This window comes from Ochlerotatus camptorhynchus, unplaced genomic scaffold (assembly GCF_037179485.1).
Source record: "Ochlerotatus camptorhynchus isolate MF236.1 unplaced genomic scaffold, CSIRO-AGI_Acam_v1.1 ptg000284l, whole genome shotgun sequence".
Lineage (NCBI taxonomy): Eukaryota > Metazoa > Arthropoda > Insecta > Diptera > Culicidae > Ochlerotatus > Ochlerotatus camptorhynchus.
In genome coordinates this window covers 9637326-9657901 of record NW_027040773.1, presented here as the reverse complement: position 1 = coordinate 9657901, position 20576 = coordinate 9637326, and the positions used below count along the sequence as shown (strand labels likewise).

At 36.7% G+C, this 20576-nt stretch overlaps 2 protein-coding genes and 1 long non-coding RNA gene across 3 annotated transcripts in view; 2 read left to right on the top strand and 1 right to left on the bottom strand.

Annotated features, from left to right (window-relative positions):
- The window catches only part of LOC135706600 (uncharacterized), a 247376-nt gene that overhangs the window by 194529 nt on the left and 32271 nt on the right, over nucleotides 1-20576 (top strand). The window lies entirely within an intron of this gene.
- Nucleotides 8707-9415, bottom strand: LOC135706587 (sex-determining region Y protein-like). The gene is made up of 2 exons (XM_065228240.1): nucleotides 9352-9415; nucleotides 8707-9290 (listed from the first exon to the last, which is right to left on the bottom strand). The coding sequence occupies exons 1-2, from the start codon at nucleotides 9361-9363 to the stop codon at nucleotides 8745-8747; spliced, it is 558 nt and encodes a 185-aa protein (XP_065084312.1). The 5' UTR covers nucleotides 9364-9415; the 3' UTR covers nucleotides 8707-8744.
- On the top strand, nucleotides 19118-19660 carry LOC135706595 (larval cuticle protein A2B-like). The gene is made up of 2 exons (XM_065228247.1): nucleotides 19118-19181; nucleotides 19242-19660. Exons 1-2 carry the CDS (start codon nucleotides 19170-19172, stop codon nucleotides 19602-19604), a joined length of 375 nt encoding a protein of 124 aa, XP_065084319.1. The 5' UTR covers nucleotides 19118-19169; the 3' UTR covers nucleotides 19605-19660.

Sequence of the window (20576 nt, the reverse complement as noted above, 5' to 3'; positions counted from 1 at the left end):
TCGTCTTCGTCTTCGTCTTCGTCTTCGTCTTCGTCTTCGTCTTCGTCTTCGTCTTCGTCTTCGTCTTCGTCTTCGTCTTCGTCTTCGTCTTCGTCTTCGTCTTCGTCTTCGTCTTCGTCTTCGTCTTCGTCTTCGTCTTCGTCTTCGTCTTCGTCTTCGTCTTCGTCTTCGTCTTCGTCTTCGTCTTCGTCTTCGTCTTCGTCTTCGTCTTCGTCTTCGTCTTCGTCTTCGTCTTCGTCTTCGTCTTCGTCTTCGTCTTCGTCTTCGTCTTCGTCTTCGTCTTCGTCTTCGTCTTCGTCTTCGTCTTCGTCTTCGTCTTCGTCTTCGTCTTCGTCTTCGTCTTCGTCTTCGTCTTCGTCTTCGTCTTCGTCTTCGTCTTCGTCTTCGTCTTCGTCTTCGTCTTCGTCTTCGTCTTCATCTTCGTCTTCGTCTTCGTCTTCGTCTTCGTCTTCGTCTTCGTCTTCGTCTTCGTCTTCGTCTTCTTCTTCTTCTTTGCATTTCAAGCTTATTGCTTGGATCAAATTAACTTATTGCATGCTCTTAACTTTATATCAGTGGTGCTCATCCAACGGCCCGCGGGTCACATGCGGCCCACAGAGTGAGTTTGTGTATGCCCACAGACTGACCAAGCATTTCAAATGTGCCTAATGAATTTTCCTGTTGATTTCCTAGAAACACTTATCACTATTCCTTAAAAATTATATCTAAATTCTGGTCCTCTTTAAAATTTTCTTTAAAAATTTGAATCATTTCAATCAGCCTCTTTTCAAAAGTACACTTCACATGTTTCGAGAAGATCGTTGATATTCTCCTTAAGCCTCTTAAAATCTTTGTCGTGATTCGCAAGACAGTGTCCTCCCATTTGGAACTCACCTTAGAACTCTTTGGCAAATATTATCGGAATGAGATTACCTTGGATTTTTTATCAGCATTATTTTGGAACACTTTTCAGGATTATTTGGATTTTCCTGGCTGGGTTTCATTGGAATTCTTTTATCATTTTTTTTCGTTTCTATTTTCAGAACTATTTTCAGAACTCTTTCAGAATTTTTTATAATTCCTCTCGAATTTTCCATTAAAAGTTTCAAAATTGTGTTCGAAATTTCCTAAAATTCCGAAAAAAAATCATTTAAAGTTCAGTTAAATTCTTCTCAACACTCTCATACTACGATGTTGTGAGTTTAAACTCCCTTGAAATTAAACTCAAAATTACAAGAAAATAACCTCAACTCGATTGTGTCGAGAATATTAAATTCTACCTTGATTTCTTATGGATTCAAATCAACTTCAGAATCAGATTCAATTCTCTTGAAATTTATGTCAGAGTTCTTTAAAAGTTTAAGTCAGTATTGCTTTGGGAATTATCCTCTAAATTCTCTTTGAGTTTTTCTCTGAAATCCTCCTGGACATTTCCTCCCAATCCCCTTTTAATTCTTTACAGAATTGCCATGTAATTCTACTTATAACTACATTAAAATCATCCAAACAATTTCCATACAGCTTTCCGAACAAAGCATTTGAATTTCTTCACCGAATGACATTCTGATCTCCATGGAATTCCTCAAGATTACTTTCCAGAATGCTACACGGAAAAAAATCCGATTCCATTTTCATGAATAAAAAATCATGAAATCAAAAAACTTGCCATCCCATGAAATCATAACAATGATTCATGACCGTTTCAAGCGTTACCTGGAAAACCGTATGCACCGCACTACATTGGTATCTCTTATACGCCTTTTGCCTTCCATCTTATATAAGCACTGGTAGTCTAGTAGTCAAAGTATGGGTTTAATAATCGTAAGGTTCTTGGTTCGAATCCAGTCTGTTGCTTTATTTTATTTTGGTTTAAAAACTAAAAGTTAAACTCATGATTTTAACTCGGATCATTCATGATTTCGGGAATTTTTGGTGCGTTACGCAAACATAGCTCATGATATCATGAATATTATTCATGGTGTATTTTCATAACATGAAAATACGCTATGATCATGAAATCATGAGTATTTTTTCTCATTTCGGATTTTTGATTTGTTCCCGTGTATAGGAGTTCTTTTCGGAATACCCTGCGTTTTTAATCCTGTTTGTTCATCCAAGTTCAAGACAGATTAAAAATTTTTTCACTCTCAAATCTTAGCTTTTTTTAAGCTAATGATTTCTAAAATTTTGTTTTACTTCAATCTTTCACTTTCCTGAATTGATAAGAGATTTTGAAAATCTTTCGAGATCTCGATCTTCATGATATCATAATTAAACTAAAATTGTTTCAAGATCCAATTTTTTTTTTAATTATCGATGCAATGAATTTTGTGGAAAGTCACTAAAAAGACCCTTGGCCGTTGTCGCCACCCTTACCACTACGACACTGGGTGTGGCTCGCACTTTACGTAGAAACTAGCATTATGGCCCACCATATGCCTTAAGGTTCAATATACTTTGATGCTTTTTGGAAAATTTCAAAAGCAGTTTTTTCCGACGCATTATTTCAGATTGCAAAAAGCTCGCACTGTTCTATTCCTTTTGATATTTTACACAAAATGACGCGAGTTTTTTGCAATCTAAAATAATGCGACGAAAAAAAACTGCTTTTGATTTTTTTAAAAAATACATCAAAGTAAATTTAACCTTAAGCTGAGCACCACAGATGCACTTCCACAGTTATTAATTGAGAGCTTACTATGCCTGTACCATTTTTTCATTAGTATAATTGTGTGACAAGTACAATCATACTCTATGTCCAGGGAAGTCAAAAAAATCTATCCCAAAAATTCCTAGACCGGACCGGGAATCGAATCCAACCACCTTCAGCATGGTCTTGCTTTATAGCTGCGTCTTTACCGACTCTTTGAATCTGGTTGGACATATTTCGGGCAAGAAATGCATAATCCTGTACTTTGAAAAAGCATTATCGAAGAATCCGTCATTTCCGGAAATGCCCTCATTTTCAACGGCTCCGGGTTTGTTCCTCTGGTGGTCCATCTTGTCAGAAATGCCTCAAAGCATCATTATTGACTATTATTAATTTTGTTTGAAATCTCTATGTTACCAGCTGGTACAACAGCGACCATAGGAACATAGCATGAGTTGTGCCCCTCCAGACCCAGAATCCTACCAAAATAAACTCGGCCACAGGAACTCATTTTTTTAACAATGTTTTGAAACTTTAATATAAAGTGAGCCTACCTCCGAAGTTTCAAAATAATCGTCAAGTTGTAAGATGCACCGGTGCAAGTTGAAACGGGAGGTGTTACCGGAAGTGAATAATCAATGAGATTATTTTTAATCTAGTAGTTGGCCACAATGCCTCTCAAAAATAATTACAGTGAATATTCACTTCCGCTAAGAGATACACGTACCGTTTCAACTGCGCCGCGCGTTTCAACTTGCCTCGGTGTACCTTACTCTGTTCGCACACGATTAGAAAAAAGTACCCAAAAATAAGTTCTTTTCACTCATCTCGGCACTATAGTGTAGGAACCCAAAAGTAGGTATAGCGCGTTAAAGTAATTTTCATTTACTTTTGTGTGCAACTCGTATGGAATTTTCCACTAGATTTCAATCCAAAAGTATCTTAGTTGTACCCAACAGTAGGTAAATATGATTATACTCAACGTCGGGTTCCCACACTTTACTACCCCTGTTGGGTGGTTTTGCTCCTCCGTTCTTGACAACATTTGAAGAAGAAAAGGAGACAAACTAGTCAAAAGTAGCTAAAAGTGAGTACTTTTTTCTTACCGTGCAGCATTTAGGTTTTTTTTGTAGTCAACGGATTAAAAACGAAGCATCCTATTGTGGAATTGCAAAATTAAATGGAACATTTGCCATATTTATGATTCCATATTGGCTTATTGATCATATATTCCGCCATGCTAACTAATAGGACGTTACCGTCATTACTGCCCAGCTGGCAACACACCGAGTTAGTGCTATGATACTTCCTACCTACCGAGCTCATGGAAGAACGGTATCAAAAATCAAAGGAAATGTATCAGTCCGCATCGTGCTCTCTTGCCGTGCGGATCTATTTGCTTTTTGCTGAAGGAAGTGTTACTACTACCTAAAGCTACAACAAATTTAAACAGCACTTTTCAGTGCTCAACCTGTAAAAATTTTCTACCTTGTTCAACTCCTCTTATTCCTCTTCGATCCTTGTTTGGACCCTACCCGAGGTAATCCTTCTTGGATATCGATTTGGAAAATTCCTCTTCGATCCTTCAGATTCTTATAGTAATCTGCTTGGAAATCGATTTGGATAAAAATTTACTGCCGCCATGGCGCCTAAACGCAAAAGAAAGGGGCAAACTCTTGACCCCCCTTCTGAAGAAATTAATTTGAGTAATCAATTTGATTTGCTCACGGATGATGAGAATGATCCATCATCCAATAAAAATTCTAGTAAACTTTCCCGGCTTAATGCCAAGAAGGAAAAGATTCCCCCTATTGTGATAACCACTACCGATTTCCATGCTCTTCGCATGGAACTTTTGAATTTCGTGAAAGTTAAGTTTTCACTACAAATTGGACGTCGGGGTGAATGCCGTGTATTGGCTGAAACCTTGGACGGATTTAAATGTCTTCTCAAGTATCTTACTGAGAAGAAGCACAAATTTTTTACTTACGACACCAAAACTGAACGTGTGTTCAAGGTTGTCATGAAAGGACTGCCCAGTGGTGAATCCCTGGATCAGATCAAAGATGAACTGGCAAAATTACTTGGAGTTGTGCCACTCCAAGTAATCAAAATGAAAATGAAATCCCGTCCTGGCGATTCGCGCAACGGGATTTCTAATGATTTTTATTTAGTTCACTTCAAGTCTAGTGAACTAAACAACCTTAAGGCCTTAGAAAAAGCTAGCCTTATGCTCCATGTCCGAGTGAAGTGGGAACACTTCAGGAAGACTGGAGGAAATTTCCAAAACCTCACTCAGTGCCGTAAGTGCCAGGGATGGGGTCACGGAACTAAAAATTGCTACATGCCAGCTAAATGCATGAATTGTGGTGATTCCTCTCACGCAAAGGACGACTGTCCTGTGAAGGAAGATCCTAAGAAATTTAAATGTTCAAATTGTGGTGAAAACCACAAATCCAATTTTTGGGAATGTAAGACTCGCAAAGCGATCCTACAATCTCGTTCTAACCGACAGGTAGGAAACGCTCCACGTTTCCGACCAGGTACAAATTCCTCTGCTGTTAACAACGGTCAGCGAGGAACAAATTCTACATTCGTACCCGTAGGTACAAATATCACCCCTGCTTCAAATGTTTCATCTGTACCTACTCCCCTCGCTGCTAACAATGTTCAGCGAGTTAATGGAGCTACCTATGCTGCTATTGCAGCGGGTAGAAATCAAAATACTAACCAACGTTCTAACGGATATTTTGACAATTTTGACTTAGGAAGTATTACTGCTCCTAAAATGGAATTTTTACAGAATTCATTAATTGACATGATTTCTGATATGCTTAAATCTAACTCCATGTTTGATGCTATTCAAACTGGAGTAAAATTTGCTAATAATATTGTCATGACTTTAAAATTCAGTAATGGATTTTAAAGCATTAAACATTTTAAATTGGAATGCTCGATCTCTTAAAGATAATGAAGACGAGCTATTTAATTTTTTGAGAGTTCATAACGTGCATATTGCCGTTATAACTGAAACGTTCCTTAAACCTGACCATAAGGTTAAGAAGGACGCAAATTACTTGATTTATAGAAATGATCGTCTTGATGGACCCTGTGGTGGCGTTGCCATCATTATTCATAGACGAATCAAGCATAAAATTCTTTCTTCATTTGAAACCAAAGTTTTTGAAACTTTGGGAGTTTCTGTTGAAACAAAATTTGGACAACTTACGTTTATAGCTGCCTATTTGCCATTCCAATGCGTAGGCCAGCAAAAGAATTTTCTCAAGGGTGACCTCCAGAAACTTACCCGTCATAGGTCTAAATTCTTCATTATTGGTGATTTTAATGCAAAACACCGCTCATGGAATAATGCTCAAAGCAATTCCAATGGTAATATTCTGTTTGATGATTGTTCTGCAGGTTATTACACTATTCAATATCCAAACAGCCCAACATGCTTTTCTTCTGCAAGAAATCCCTCCACTATTGATTTGGTCTTAACTGATTCATGCCATCTTTGTAGCCAATTGGTTACCCATGCTGACTTCGGTTCTGATCACCTTCCAGTAACTTTTGAAATATCCCAAGAAATAATTTCTAATCCCAACAGCTTTACTTTCAATTACCATAGGGCTGATTGGGAGCAATATCGAACATTTATGGAATATAACTTCGATCCAAACATTCCTTTGCAAACCAAAGATGAAATTAATTATTCTCTTGAATCTCTGACTACTTCTATAGTTGAAGCAAGAGCTGCCTCAGTACCAAAATGCGAGGTTAAATTCGATTCAATTATAATAGACGATGATCTTCAGCTCTTGATCCGTCTTAAAAATGTCCGTAGGAGACAATTTCAAAGAACACGCGATCCTGCCATGAAAGTTATCTGGCGGGATTTGCAAAAACAAATTAAAAAGCGATTCTCTGCCCTGAGGAACAAAACTTTTGAAAATAATGTTTCTAAATTAGACCCGAGTTCCAAACCCTTTTGGAAACTCACAAAAATTTTGAAAAAACCTCAAAAGCCAATTCCAGCGCTTAAAGAAGGTGGTAAAATTTTGATCACAAATTTGGAAAAAGCTCAGAAACTTGCTAAGCAATTCGAGAGTTCCCATAATTTCAGTTTGGGTCTTACTAGTCCTATTGAGAATCAGGTTGCTCGGGATTTTCGGAATATTTTCTCTCGGGAAAATATTTTTGATGATTCCTGGGGGACTGATTTGGACGAAGTAAGGTCTATAACTAAAAAATTTCAAAATATGAAAGCTCCAGGTGATGATGGAATTTTCTATATCCTCATCAAAAAACTCCCAGAGAGTACCTTGTCTTTCCTGGTAAAATTATTTAACAGATGTTTCCATTTGGCATACTTTCCTGATAAATGGAAAAATGCAAAAGTTGTTCCAATTTTGAAGCTGGATAAAAATCCAGCTGAAGCTTCTAGCTACCGTCCAATAAGTTTGCTTTCTTCAATAAGTAAACTTTTTGAAAAAATAATTTTGAATAGAATGATGCTTCACATCAATACGAACTCAATTTTTGCAGATGAGCAGTTTGGATTTCGCCATGGGCATTCAACTACTCATCAACTCTTAAGAGTTACCAATTTAATTCGTTCAAACAAATCTGAAGGCCACTCAACTGGAGTTGCTCTTCTAGACATAGAAAAAGCATTCGACAGTGTTTGGCATGAAGGTTTGATTGCTAAATTGAAAAAGTTTAATTTTCCACTTTATATTATGAAATTAGTTCAAAATTATTTAACTGACAGAACTCTTCAAGTAAATTATCAAAATTCCAAATCTAATCGACTACCTGTTAGAGCAGGAGTTCCTCAGGGTAGCATTCTTGGGCCTATATTGTATAACATTTTCACTTCGGACCTCCCTGATTTGCCTCAGGGTTGCCACAAATCTTTGTTCGCTGATGACACAGGCATTTCCGCTAAAGGAAGAAGTCTTCGTGTTATTTGCAGCAGACTTCAGAAAAGTTTAGATATTTTCTCTTCTTATTTACAAAAATGGAAGATTTCTCCCAACGCTTCCAAAACTCAACTTATAATATTTCCACATAAGCCCAGGGCTTCCTTTTTGAAACCTAGTAGTAGTCACATAGTCACTATGAACGGAGTTCCAATTTCCTGGTCAAACCAAGTGAAATATCTTGGATTAATACTTGACCAAAAATTAACTTTTAAAGATCACATTGAGGGCATTCAAGCCAAATGTAACAAATATATAAAATGTTTGTATCCTCTTATAAACAGGAAATCCAAACTTTGCCTGACGAATAAACTTCTAATATTTAAACAAGTTTTTAGACCGGCCATGCTTTACGCTGTGCCAATATGGTCTAGTTGTTGCACTACCAGGAAAAAAGCACTTCAAAGGATTCAGAACAAAATTCTGAAGATGATTTTGAAGTTGCCTCCCTGGTACAGTACTACCGAAGTACATAGAATTTCGAATGTTGAGACTTTAGCACAAATGTCCAACAAAATAATTAATAATTTCCGGCAAAAATCGTTACAATCCTCAATTGCAACGATTAATTCCCTTTATATTTAGATAAGATTAATTTTAGTTATTTAGTTTTAAGCTATCAATTGTTATACTGACATGCAGGTTTAAAAAACCTGTTTAAAATACTGAATTGCCAAGACAGGAACAATGTAAAAACACTTAGATATATATCATAACAATTAAGGCTGGTAAGTTACTGTAGTAACTGGAGCACCTAGGTTAAAAATGAAATGTAATTTATTTTGAATTTGGAACAAATAAAGAGTTAAAAAAAAAAAAAAAAAAAAAAAAAAAAAGGAAATGTATGGGAATTTGTTGTTTTGTTGTTGTTGTAAAAGCAATATTTTCCAGAAAGTTGTAGGGAAGAATCATAAATTAAATTGAGTGATCGAATCAGAAATTACCCACCTGTGTTAGATATTCTGCTGTACTAATAAACAATAGAACAAGAAGGATCATTTACTTTATAAACCAACTTAAATTAGAATTCTGATCCAGAATCATAGAAATGTAGTAAAACTCGAGGAATATTTTGTAGAACTAATCTATTTATTTACTTAATCTAAACTACCCCACGCAACTGAACTTTTCTAATGGTGATATGCATATTGTTGTTGCTGATGTTGATGATGATGCTGCTCAGTGTATTGCTGTTGCTGATGATGTGGAGCTTGGTAGCCCTTAACCGGCTCACGTTGCACCTGAGCAATGAATCCACTCTTGCCATGAACGTGGTAGGTCACAGTGCGCTTATGGCCATCGGCGTCGATCAGGTAGTACTGTCCCTCAGTTTTGTCCCCCTCCCGAGATTCCTGCTGACCATGAACGTCTCCGGTGTGCTCATCATGAACGCCATAATGATACTGGTAGTGAGCCGGGGCGTGGTGTTCTTCCTCGTGATGATGCTGCTGTTGTTGCTGAGGCTGGTAGTGCACCTGTGGCTGATGATGAACCTGAATTTGTGGTTGATAGTGATGCTGTACTTGGGGTTGCTGATATAGTTGCTCTTCTACATGGTGCTCTTCTGGTTGGTGATGAACCTCAGCGTTATGATGCTGTTTCTGCAGATGGTGACCGTAGTAACCAATTCCACTCTGAGCACTCACAACGGAGGCTAATGCTAGCAGTCCAAAGACCTAGAATAGATATTTCCTTTTAAGTACCGTTCTCGATGAGTGTGAAAAATAAGTATCTTACCTTGAAACCCATTTTTGATCCCTAAAACTGAGAGGTTTATTTGAACTGATGAAAAGCGAGCCACTGAATGATACCGTTATCCACGCAATGAATAGTATTTATACCCAAAACTGTCATGATCCTGGCAGAACTGGTCACCATCGAAAAAGCAGTTTACTTTCTACGTCCGCACAGCGAACCAAGTGCAAAGATAAGAAACTGTCGAATTTCAACAGACTCGCCATTTGGGAGGTGAGATAAATTGACCATTCGTAAGCAAGAGAGAGAGCGTACCAAGCAGTGCAAAATGGTATGAAATAGACTGCTCTATTGCGAGCATGTTATTACGCTCACTGGAGTTACTGGATTGGCGGTGTCATGCATAGACAATCATGATTGTATTTTTTTGTAATTACATAACAACGTGGTGCGTCACCTAAGAAAATGGCTTTAATTTAAGGAAATCATTGATGGAAACACACATTCGTCGATTAACGGTTTCAAAAAGATGCTTCAAAAGACCTTTAATTAACTGATAGGATATAGGCTGGTTGGTCCCTGGTTCATGAGTTCATGGGTCGATAGGTAGGGCCCAGGTGTGGCAACTGCCTCTTCGGAGTCGGTAATATTGGTGCTCAGCACGGAAAACAAGATCGACGGTAAACAAATCAAGGAAAAAAATACATCTGTGGACTTCAAACAGAAAACAAACTTCACTTAAATTCTGTGTATTTCACATGAGTTCTGTTTTTAAATTTTAAATCAGCAAACATCAGATTGTCAGAGTGATATGCAAACCTTTGAGATGCTTCTCGAATTCTAGAAAAAATCGAATATAATCAGAACTTCCGAAAAAAATTGAGACATTTTGTGTTCTCCGAAATTTGCATGATTTTGCTGAAATTTGTATTTATTCCCTAAATTTCTAAGATCGTCTTTTGCAGTTCTTAGAAGTTCTTTACATTCGGAAGATATTATCTGAAGTTTGAACATTTTCTCTGGACGTTCAAATAATGTCTTTAAAATTCGTTCTGTGAAGTTTGCCAAATTTCTTAGATGTTTGTAAAACTTTTCCGAAATTTGCGAGCTTCTAGGAAGTCTCAGAAATAATCTATGAAATTTGCTGAGCTACTTTGGCTTCCTTCTCTTCACATAACTTTTTCTAAAGCTAAATCAAATCTGCCGCCTAATCTCGAAATTATAGATCTTGAATCTTTTACCTAGATTTCGTTCTTAAAACAATTTTTATGTTCTGTTTCCTATTTTTCACAAAACACAACTTTAAGAACCTAACGTTTCTAACGTACCGCAACTAGTAATGGGCGATCTTGGATCGAAACACAAAAGATCAGTTTTTTGGTTTGAATCGATCTCAAACACGACAAAAATCGACTGGATCGATCATTTTCATTCAATTTTTGTTTCGAACCAAAAAAAATTTTTTTTTTCAGTGCATTTACCTTTGCAATTTAATATTGACTTTTTTGTCTTCACCTTTGCACATCACTTGCCTTGAACATGGCTTCTGCAAACAACTAGTGTGACAGTTCAGTAGGCTAGAACGAGAAAGAGAAAGTTCAGAGTTCCAGAGACGATTATAGACATCTCTGACGTCTTTCACTTTCTAGCACACATGGATGAACGGATGGTTTGTTTTCCCATTAATTTGTTTCCCTCTTGCTCGCGCTCATTCGATTTAAATGGTGCAGTAGTGTGCGCTTTAATCGTCTCTCTGTGCGGCTCACCTCAAGATCGCCTAATGCTAACCGCAACTATAGGACCATTCACCCGATTTTAAAATCAAAAAAATAAATTAAGAATGAAAAAGTATTACTAACCAAAGTTGGCTATAAAGAAAAACATAGAATGTTGAACAACTCACTTAGCAGTCATTTACGACCCAATGTTTCATGTGGATTTTTCATAACTTTCGGAGCTCTATCTACTCTTTATATATATAAAATCCGAAACCAAACACCCTGTATTACTATGCTGTGTGAAATGCACAATGATATTCTATGCCCAGGACCCAGTACGCACTGAGGCAGAATGGTACTTTTGATGGACAAAAGTCGTAGCGCTTGGTTTGGTGTCTTGGGCAATTTTTTTTTCAGAAAGATAAGGACCATATTTTGACATAATATGTTCAGCAACATTTTAAGTTATATTAAGTAGTACATAGCTACTATAATTTTCATAAAAACCTGATCAAGGCTACTTTGCCATTGATGCTTCCACCAAAACCTCATTAAGACTAGAATCTGTCTTGTTGACCCATCCTGGAGAATTTTTTGAAGGGTACATCCTCGAAGCACTTCAAGATTAATTTACTGCAAATAGGTTATATGACGCACGCATTTGAAACCCGTATTTAAGCTACAATACAAGCTATTTAGCAACAATAGAAACATTTTTCAACCCATTTTCCCTAGCCGCTTGCTAAATCCACTAGAAAAAGCATCAATTAAAATAGAAAAGGATTCATAAGTACCATCTGATCTTATCAAAATAATTAAAATAAAAGCTGATCGAATAAAAATCCTGTTGAATTTTCAATTTATTAAAAAAGTTCTCATAAAATGGCCTAGTGTTAGGTGCCTTATTAAGTTTGATGTGAAATGTCCTTAAAAACATGGTGAAAAATAACTACGTCCTTCGGAAAAACGTAAATTTTATTAATTATTTTTAGTTGAAAAAAAAAAATCTTCAGATCGATCATTAACGCCGTCTTTCGGACATTTTGAGCCGTTTGACTATGATGAAACAACAATCAGCAATTGGACGCATTTGTTTTACCACTGTGTCACATTTTCATGTTCTTTTGCTAACCGGATCACACGTTCATAGGTGTACGTGTCCTTGTTCGTTAGTTAGAATTATCATAAATTATATCGAAGACTTACGACTGATCGGAAAGTGAAATCGAGTTCTCCATATATTTCCTCATCATATCAAAGGATCAGACAGTTTTCTCATGTTGAAGACCTTCAAATGATCGGCAATTAAAATTAAATCCTTAGAATATCATCCCACCATATCAGGCTGAAAAGGAAACCTTCCAAATTATACGAAATTATATCGAAAACGTTTGACTAATAGGAAAATATAATCGAGTTCCCACGTCTACCTTCTTCATATCATACTGATCAGTAATTCGTCAGAAGATCTTCCGTCAGTTAGAATGTGTTTTCAAAATATCGCGTTGATCAGGAGGCCTTCAAATGATCAGAAATTGAAATTAAATCCTTTAAAAAGTCTTCCAAAATATCAGAAATTATAGCGAAGACCTACGATTCATCGGAAATTGAAAGCGTGTTATCCGTTTATTTCCTTATCATATCAAATTTATCAGAAATTTTTCTGAAGATCTTCGGTCATTTAGAATGCATTTTCAAAATAAAGCGTTGATTAGGAATCATGTCGAAGATCTCCAAATGACCAGAAATTGAAATTAACTCATTTGAATAATTCTTCTGAATTATCAGGAATTAAATCGAAAACCTACGACTGATTCCCTCATCATGTCAAATAATCAGAAATTCTTCTGAAGATCTTCGGTCAATAAAAATGTATTTTCAAAATATAGTGTTGATCATGAATCGAAGTCCAAAAAATGATCAGGAATTGAAATTAAATCGTTTGAATTTTCTCTTATCATACCAGGTTGATAAGGAGTTCGTCCAAACTATCAGGAATTATGTCGAAGACCTACTACTAATAGGAAATTGAAATCGAAATCTCCCTTATAATATCAAATTGATCACAAATTCTTCCAAATTAGGTATCAGAAATTATATCGAAAATTTTCGACTAATTGAACAATTTAAATCGATTTCTCCATATATTTCCTCATCATATCAAATTGATCAGAAATTCTTCTGAAGATTGTTGGTCCGATGGAATGTATTTCAAAATATAAAGATGATCAGGAAACATGTCGAAAACCTTCAAATGATCGGCAATAGAAATTATATCCTTTAAATATTAGCCCACCATATCAGGTTGATCAGGAATTCTTCCGAAACATAAGATATTTTATTTAACACCCTCGAATAAAAGGAAATTGAAATCGAGTTCTTCATATATTTCCTTATCATATCAAATTGATCAGGAATTCATCCTAATGATATGAAATTATATTGAAAACCTTCGACTAATTGAACAACTTAAATCGAGTTCTCCATATATTTCCTTATCATATCAAATTGATAAGAAATTATCTGGAAGATCTTTGGTCCAATAGAATGTAATTCAAATATAAGGATGATTAGGAATCATGTCAAAGTCCTTCAAATGATCAGGAATTCTTCCGTATTATCAAAAATTATATCGAAGACCTAAGACCAGGGTTGAAAAAATCACCAGCATTCACTAATGAATGTTTAACCCATAGTGAACTTTAATTTAAATGATTTTTTTCAACCCTGCCTACGAATAATTGCAAACTGAATTCGAGTGCTCCATCTACGTCCTCATTATATCAAAATGATCAGAAATTCTTCTGAAGATCATCGGTAAGCTAGATTGTATTTTGAAAATTTAACGTTGATCTTCAAATGATCAGAATTAGAAATTAAAGCCTTCGAATATTCTCTCATCATATCAGTTCGATCAGGAATTCTTCCGAATAATCAGAAATTATATCGAAGATTTTCGATTATTAAGAAATTGTAATCGAGTTCTCCATATATTCCCTTATAATATCAAATTTTCCTGGTCAATCATTATATCGATAATTTCCTATCAATCGTAGGTTTTCGATATAATTTTTGATAATTCGGAAGATATCCCGATCAAGCTAATAAGATGGGATAATATTCAAAGGATTTTATTTCAATTTCTGATGATTTGAAGTTCTTCGACATGATTTTTTATCATCCTTATATTTTGAAAATACATTTTAACTGACCGAAGATCTTCAGAATTGTAGGTATCTGATATAATTTCTGATAATGCGGACGAATTTTATATAGTGCCTGAATATGTGGAGAACTCGATTTAAATTTCCTATTCGTCGAAGGTCTTCTATATATTTTCTGATAGTTCAGAGGAACTCCTGATCAACTTGATATGATGAGAGAATATTAAAAATATTTTATTTCAGTTTCTGATCATTTGAAGATCTTCGACACGAGGTCTGAATATCTTTATATTTTGAAAATACATTCCAACTGACCGAAGATCTTTACAATATTTTTTGATAAATTTGATATGATGAGGAAATATGTGGAGAACTTGATTTAAATTTACGATCAGTCGTAGGTATTCGATATAATTTCTGATAATTCGGAAGATTTCCTGATCAACCTGATAAGGTGGGATGATATTCAAAGGATTTAATTTAAATTGCTGATCATTTGAAGGTTTTCGAAATGAGAAGAATTTTTGAACTCTATTTCACTTTCCCATCAGCCGTAGGTCTTCGATACTATTTCTAATAATTCGAACTAGCGAACAAGGACGCATGCACCTACGAATATGTAATCCGGTAGCAAAGGAACAAGAAAATGTGGCAACGTGGTAAAACGAATGCGTCCAATTACTATGCCCGTGACGAATGAACAGCGAAAATATTTGGCACATGGTTTGGAAATAGAAAAATTATGCTATAAAGTTTTGAAAATCATGAGCATGAGCATGAGCATGATTAACCGCCCATGGTTGCTACTCTGTCATTGCCACGTCAGGTGTTATTACACAGAGAAACATTAGACGATGATTGGGACTAGCAATCATCCTCAATGCGTAAAAACTGGTGATCTCAAACTAGACAATACCAGCGCCTGAACGCAGGTCATGAAATGAATGGGAAGGAATGTGTTGACGTGACACTCACTTTGATGAAAGCCGAGAAGACCTCTGCACTGGGATTGCCGCAGGGTTCGTTTTGGCAAACGATAAGCTGAATTGATGTCCAAACGATCATATAACGCGAAGGAGCTTGGAATTGAACCCACGGTCTTCTGCTCAGTAAGCAAAACCTTGCAGTCATATTAACAAATAAAGCGATTGATGAATCTTGAATGTGGATGGGCCTGAGATTAGACTCATTATGTTCTGCTCAGTAAGCAAAAACAATCGCTCTAAGGCCACCTAGCCCCTCATGTCACATCATACCTTTACTCGAGTTGTTCTACCCATTTAAATTTGGCACCGACGACGATAGGTTTCGCAAAATACACGATTAACAAGCTCTTATCAATATGAAAGGACCTGGGACCACTGCAACCGACGATCCTTCAAATCCGATATCTAAAAGCTACGAAAAAGAACTTAGGCCTTCATTAAGTTCCACTTTCATACGACGTTCAATGTTTCGATTTGTTCTTTACGCATTGTTCAGGCTATCATGCCTTATTCATCATAACAAGCTATGACCGACGTAACGACGTAACGTGATTCAACATGATTTTTTTTCTTTCCTTTATTTAACGTCGGTCTCTGTTCCGCAATTTAGTGCCAATCACCGACGGACATCGATTGCCATCCATTGTTGGCAATCAAATGTGCAGGAAGGCAGGTTCCACACCTGCGTAGGATATTGCACCCATTTCAACACACATGGGCCGAGACCAACGGCTTTACTTCCTTTTCGAAGGAAGACGTGACCAGAGACCTCGTGACCAGAGACCTCGTGACCTCGGCTGGGATTGAGTCCAGACCCATTGGGGTGAGAAAGCAGCCACGCTTACCGCTAAAACCATCGGCGCCGGCTGATTTAACATAACATAACAATGAAATTACGTTCTCAACAGCAATCAATGTATCCCAAACTGGATCAAGCGTGCATTCTATTTTTCTAAACATTCTGAAGCGTTCCACCCAAGATCTAACAGGTACAATTTTCTACAACAGTGGCTTTGGATAAATCGTAATGTATTTTTCCCACAAGATTTACAAAGTTTTGGAAATCATATGTATCAAACACCCCACGTGTATATTCTCTATGGGAGGAAATGCCACTTTCCTGGAATAAGCACATCATTTGAAGTTGAATATACTTTTCCACTCAAATTTTACGCCATTTGAAAAAAAAATCCTTGGCTACAATCGCCCGGAATTTTTTTTTCCCAATATTCACTTTCCATCACCGGATTTTCGGAACATTTTCTGGAAAACGTCCCAAAACAACGAACAAATGGCTCAAATTTTTCGAACTTTGGCCTCAACAACAAAATTAAGCAATGACACCGATAATGACCATGCATCGGAAACCTACTCTTAACCACTTCAAACTAGGGAGGACTAGGAATCTGTGTTAGATTTTACATTCCATAACGTACCACGAATAGCTGATCTACCCACGTTACGGGGTAAGCGTTCAATCATTATGATCATTTATTTAAGTGACAGTTACTCTGATTCACCCTGTAGACGATGTGTAGTAGAGCAGTTTCACGCCAAATTACTAATCGATCTCATGCGACGACATATTTCTCCTAAAAAGGAATTATTTCTTTCAACTTTGAATCTGACGTCATTTCGATTAATGAAGTTTTCGAGTTATGATTTGTTGAAAAATATCGGATACGTCATTTTGAAGTGTTTTGTGAGATTCAAAATGGCTGAATTTAGGCACAAATGTGAATGATTGACCATTACAAACAATTTTGCGAAGTTTCATGTAAATGGGATATGGCCTGTACATGCTCAATATATTCTACATCAAAACTTTAACCCACTACAAGAATGTCGAATGTGGCCAAAATATTTCGTTCTTCTTAGTTGTGCACAGAGTAGTTGCATAATAGATTTGCGGAATCCGTTGTGTTCCAACGCCTATGCAATTTTTTTTACTGATACCTAGAAAGGAATTTAAAAAAGCATGAAAAGTAATTCCACTTATTTAAAAAATGAAGGCTATTTTCGGCATAGTTTTGACCATGAAAATATGTTAGTGAGTATTTAAAAAACATAAGTTAAAAAAAAAATTACATGTGCTATCACAAACAATGAATCACATCATTCGAGCAATTTAAAATGAAGTTCCCTACCACTTGAGCTTTACCGTAGATCAATTTTTTAGATTTTTTTTCTTGAACTGCAAGAAAAAAGTGTCTTATGTATGCTAAGCTAGAAAAAAAAAGAATTTATTGCTTCATTTCCTTAAAATCGCGGTTGATGGTCGTCTCAAAAATGCTCAACAATATGCTTAATTAATAGTGCAGACATGCATAACATTTATCCATGGAAAATAAATGAGTATGCCACTATGACTTTGTGGAGTTTGAACTTATTTATAAATCTTTTCAGCTTTCGCCCTGGTTTAATATATTGACTTGATTTGTTCAAATAAGTTTTCAGCGATGGATCTTTGGATTTTTATTATAATGGTGATTATTTTTCAGCTTTCGTTCAGGCAAATCCAGAAATTTAGCTTAACGTGAGCAAATTCTCTTAATGCAGCGTATCGTCTACCAAAACGAACCTAACCCTTATATTCAATATCTCAGTGATTTCTCATGGAAGAGTAGAGGATTTCTCGGCTTCGTACAACACGAGTTTTCACGTCACCATATTCCTACCCATTCCTTAATTGACCTGCATTCGGACGCGGCCGGCGCTGGTATTGCATTATAAAAGTATGGGATAACCAGTTTTTACACATTGAGGATGAATGCTGGTCCCAAGCATCATCTGTTGGTTCTCTTTGTAATTACAAATGATCTGGCAATAACGGAGTAGCGGACGCGGGCGGTCAATCATGCTCATGCTCATATTTCATGCAGCTGCCACCAAAGCCCTGACAGGTTCGTGTTGATGTCAAACAGACCGTCTACAATTATAATTATCACATAAAGAAAAATTAGATACATGCGATGAGTCGAAGAAAGTCTACAAGGAGGCCTGTTGTTGCTGGTGCAGCTCCACTTGGTAATTTGGGTGAGATTATTCCTTTTTATTTATTTATACAGTAACCCCACGATATCGTTAGTACATAAGTTCAGCTTTTCGTTTACCAAAACGAACCCTGCTGCAAACCCAACATTCTAGCCCAACATCCCAGTGATTCCTCGTGGAAGTGCAGAGGATTTCTCGGCTTCCATCAAAGCGAGTGTCACGTCAACATATTCTTACCCATTCCTTTCTTGACCTGCGTTCGGGCGCAGCCGGCGCTGTTATTGCCTAGTTTGAAATCACCAGTTTTTACACATTGAGGACGATTGCTAGTCCCAAGCATCGTCTATTGGTTCTCTGTGTAATTACAGCTGATCTGGCAATAACAGAGCAGCAACCGTGGGTGGTCAATCAAGCTCATGCTCATGCTGGATTTTAAACTTATTTATAAAATTTCAGCCTTGGGATTTTACTGGGAATCATGCATCTTAAAAAGATCAGATGACGATGACAATCTTCCTGATCACAAAGAGTGTAATAATTGGCAAAGATTCCGTTGGTTCTACAGAGATTTACCACTCAACACACTCAGTTTGCATCATCTGCCTCTGAACATGAAAACCATTCCATTCGAGTTGAAGAAGTTTAACCTAGAGACAAAATTTCACTTTCGTCAACCCACGACAGGAGCAAAACAGGATTCCAAATTCTTGTACTTATGCGTTGGTCATAAATCGATTCATCATGGTCACTGATACCAGTTCTGGCGCTAAGCAGACATTGGGGCGTGTACTCACGTGAAAGTATTATATGATTTTTTGCTTCTTGGTTGCAATTTGGGCTACCTACGTTGACATTCAACTTTAGTTGAATTAAGAAGAAATTGTTTCTCAGATATCAGAATGCATTCATATTGAGTATATAAGATTGCCATCGTCATCGAAACAGTATCATTCAGCTCATACATTTCAAACGAACATAAGCACTAGCGAACCGCAAATATGTACTTCAAGGTTTGTTAAACAACTTTTTGTTTTACAGGGAATCTTAAAAATTCTATCGTTTTTCCACAGACTTCTCTGATTGTGCTCGCTCTCGTTGGTGCCATTGCTGCCCAGCACTACAAACAACAGCAGCAGCATCATCACCACGAGGAGGACCATCACGCTCCAGCTCACTACGAGTTCCAATACGACATCCATGATGACCACACCGGAGATGTTCACGGACAGAAGGAATCTCGCAACGAGCACCAAACTCAGGGTGAATATTACCTGATCGATGCCGATGGCCACAAGCGCACTGTCACCTACCACGTTGATGGCAAGAGTGGATTCATCGCCCAGGTGCACCGTGAACCAATCAAGGGATTCCAGGCTCCTCAGCAAGTGCATAAGGTTGTTGCTGTCCCAGTGCACCATGGATATCATCACTAGGGAATTTTCGTAATTTAGTAGAACAAATTGTAAATAAATCGAGTTAGCAAATTTAATGTACTTTGGGTTTCTTTGTATTCAATTTTTAATCCTTTAAGAATAGCTACCGAACTTACTCTCAGTATCAGAACACTATAAAAGTGGGTAGAAGGTTATGAACAAAACGTTCTGATTTTCCATAGTTATTCGGCCAGTGGTCGGGGATAGTCGAGATTACTAGGAAGTACTGTGAATTTTCACCCCAAGACTCTTTGGTTCCTTAACCTGCCTTCTGGTCGTACCCAGGAATCACTTATTGTTGAAGTCCTGTGAACTTTCACAACATGTGAACTTTGTTTTCCTTATATTGTCTTCTATTTACTCTCAGGAATCAATTATTATGAGAATACAGTGAATTTTCACTCATTAAAGTTTTAGTTTTTTAAGCTGCCCATGTTTTTCAAAGTTATTCAAATGTTACATACTTTTTTTTGAGTTACTCATGAGGCTTCTAGTCGTCTTGATTTTTTTAACTCTTTATTTGTTCCAAATTTAAAATAAATTACATTTCATTTTAACCTAGGTGCTCCAGTTACTATAGTAACTTACCAGCCTTAATTGTTATGATATATAGCTAAGGGTTTTTACATTGTTCCTGTCTTGGCAATTCAGTATTTTAAACAGGTTTTTTAAACCTGCATGTCAGTATAACAATTGATATCTTAAAACTAAAAACTAAAACTAAATCTTATCTAAGTATAAAGGGAATTAATCGTTGCAATTGAGGATTGCAACGATTTTTTCCTGAAATTATTAATTATTTTGTTGGACATTTGTTCTAAAGTCTCAACATTCGAAATTCTATGTACTTCAGTAGTACTGTACCAGGAAGGCAACTTCAAAATCATTTTCAGAACTTTGTTCTGAATCCTTTGAAGTGCTTTTTTCCTGGTAGTGCAACAACAAGACCATATTGGCACAGCGTAAAGCATG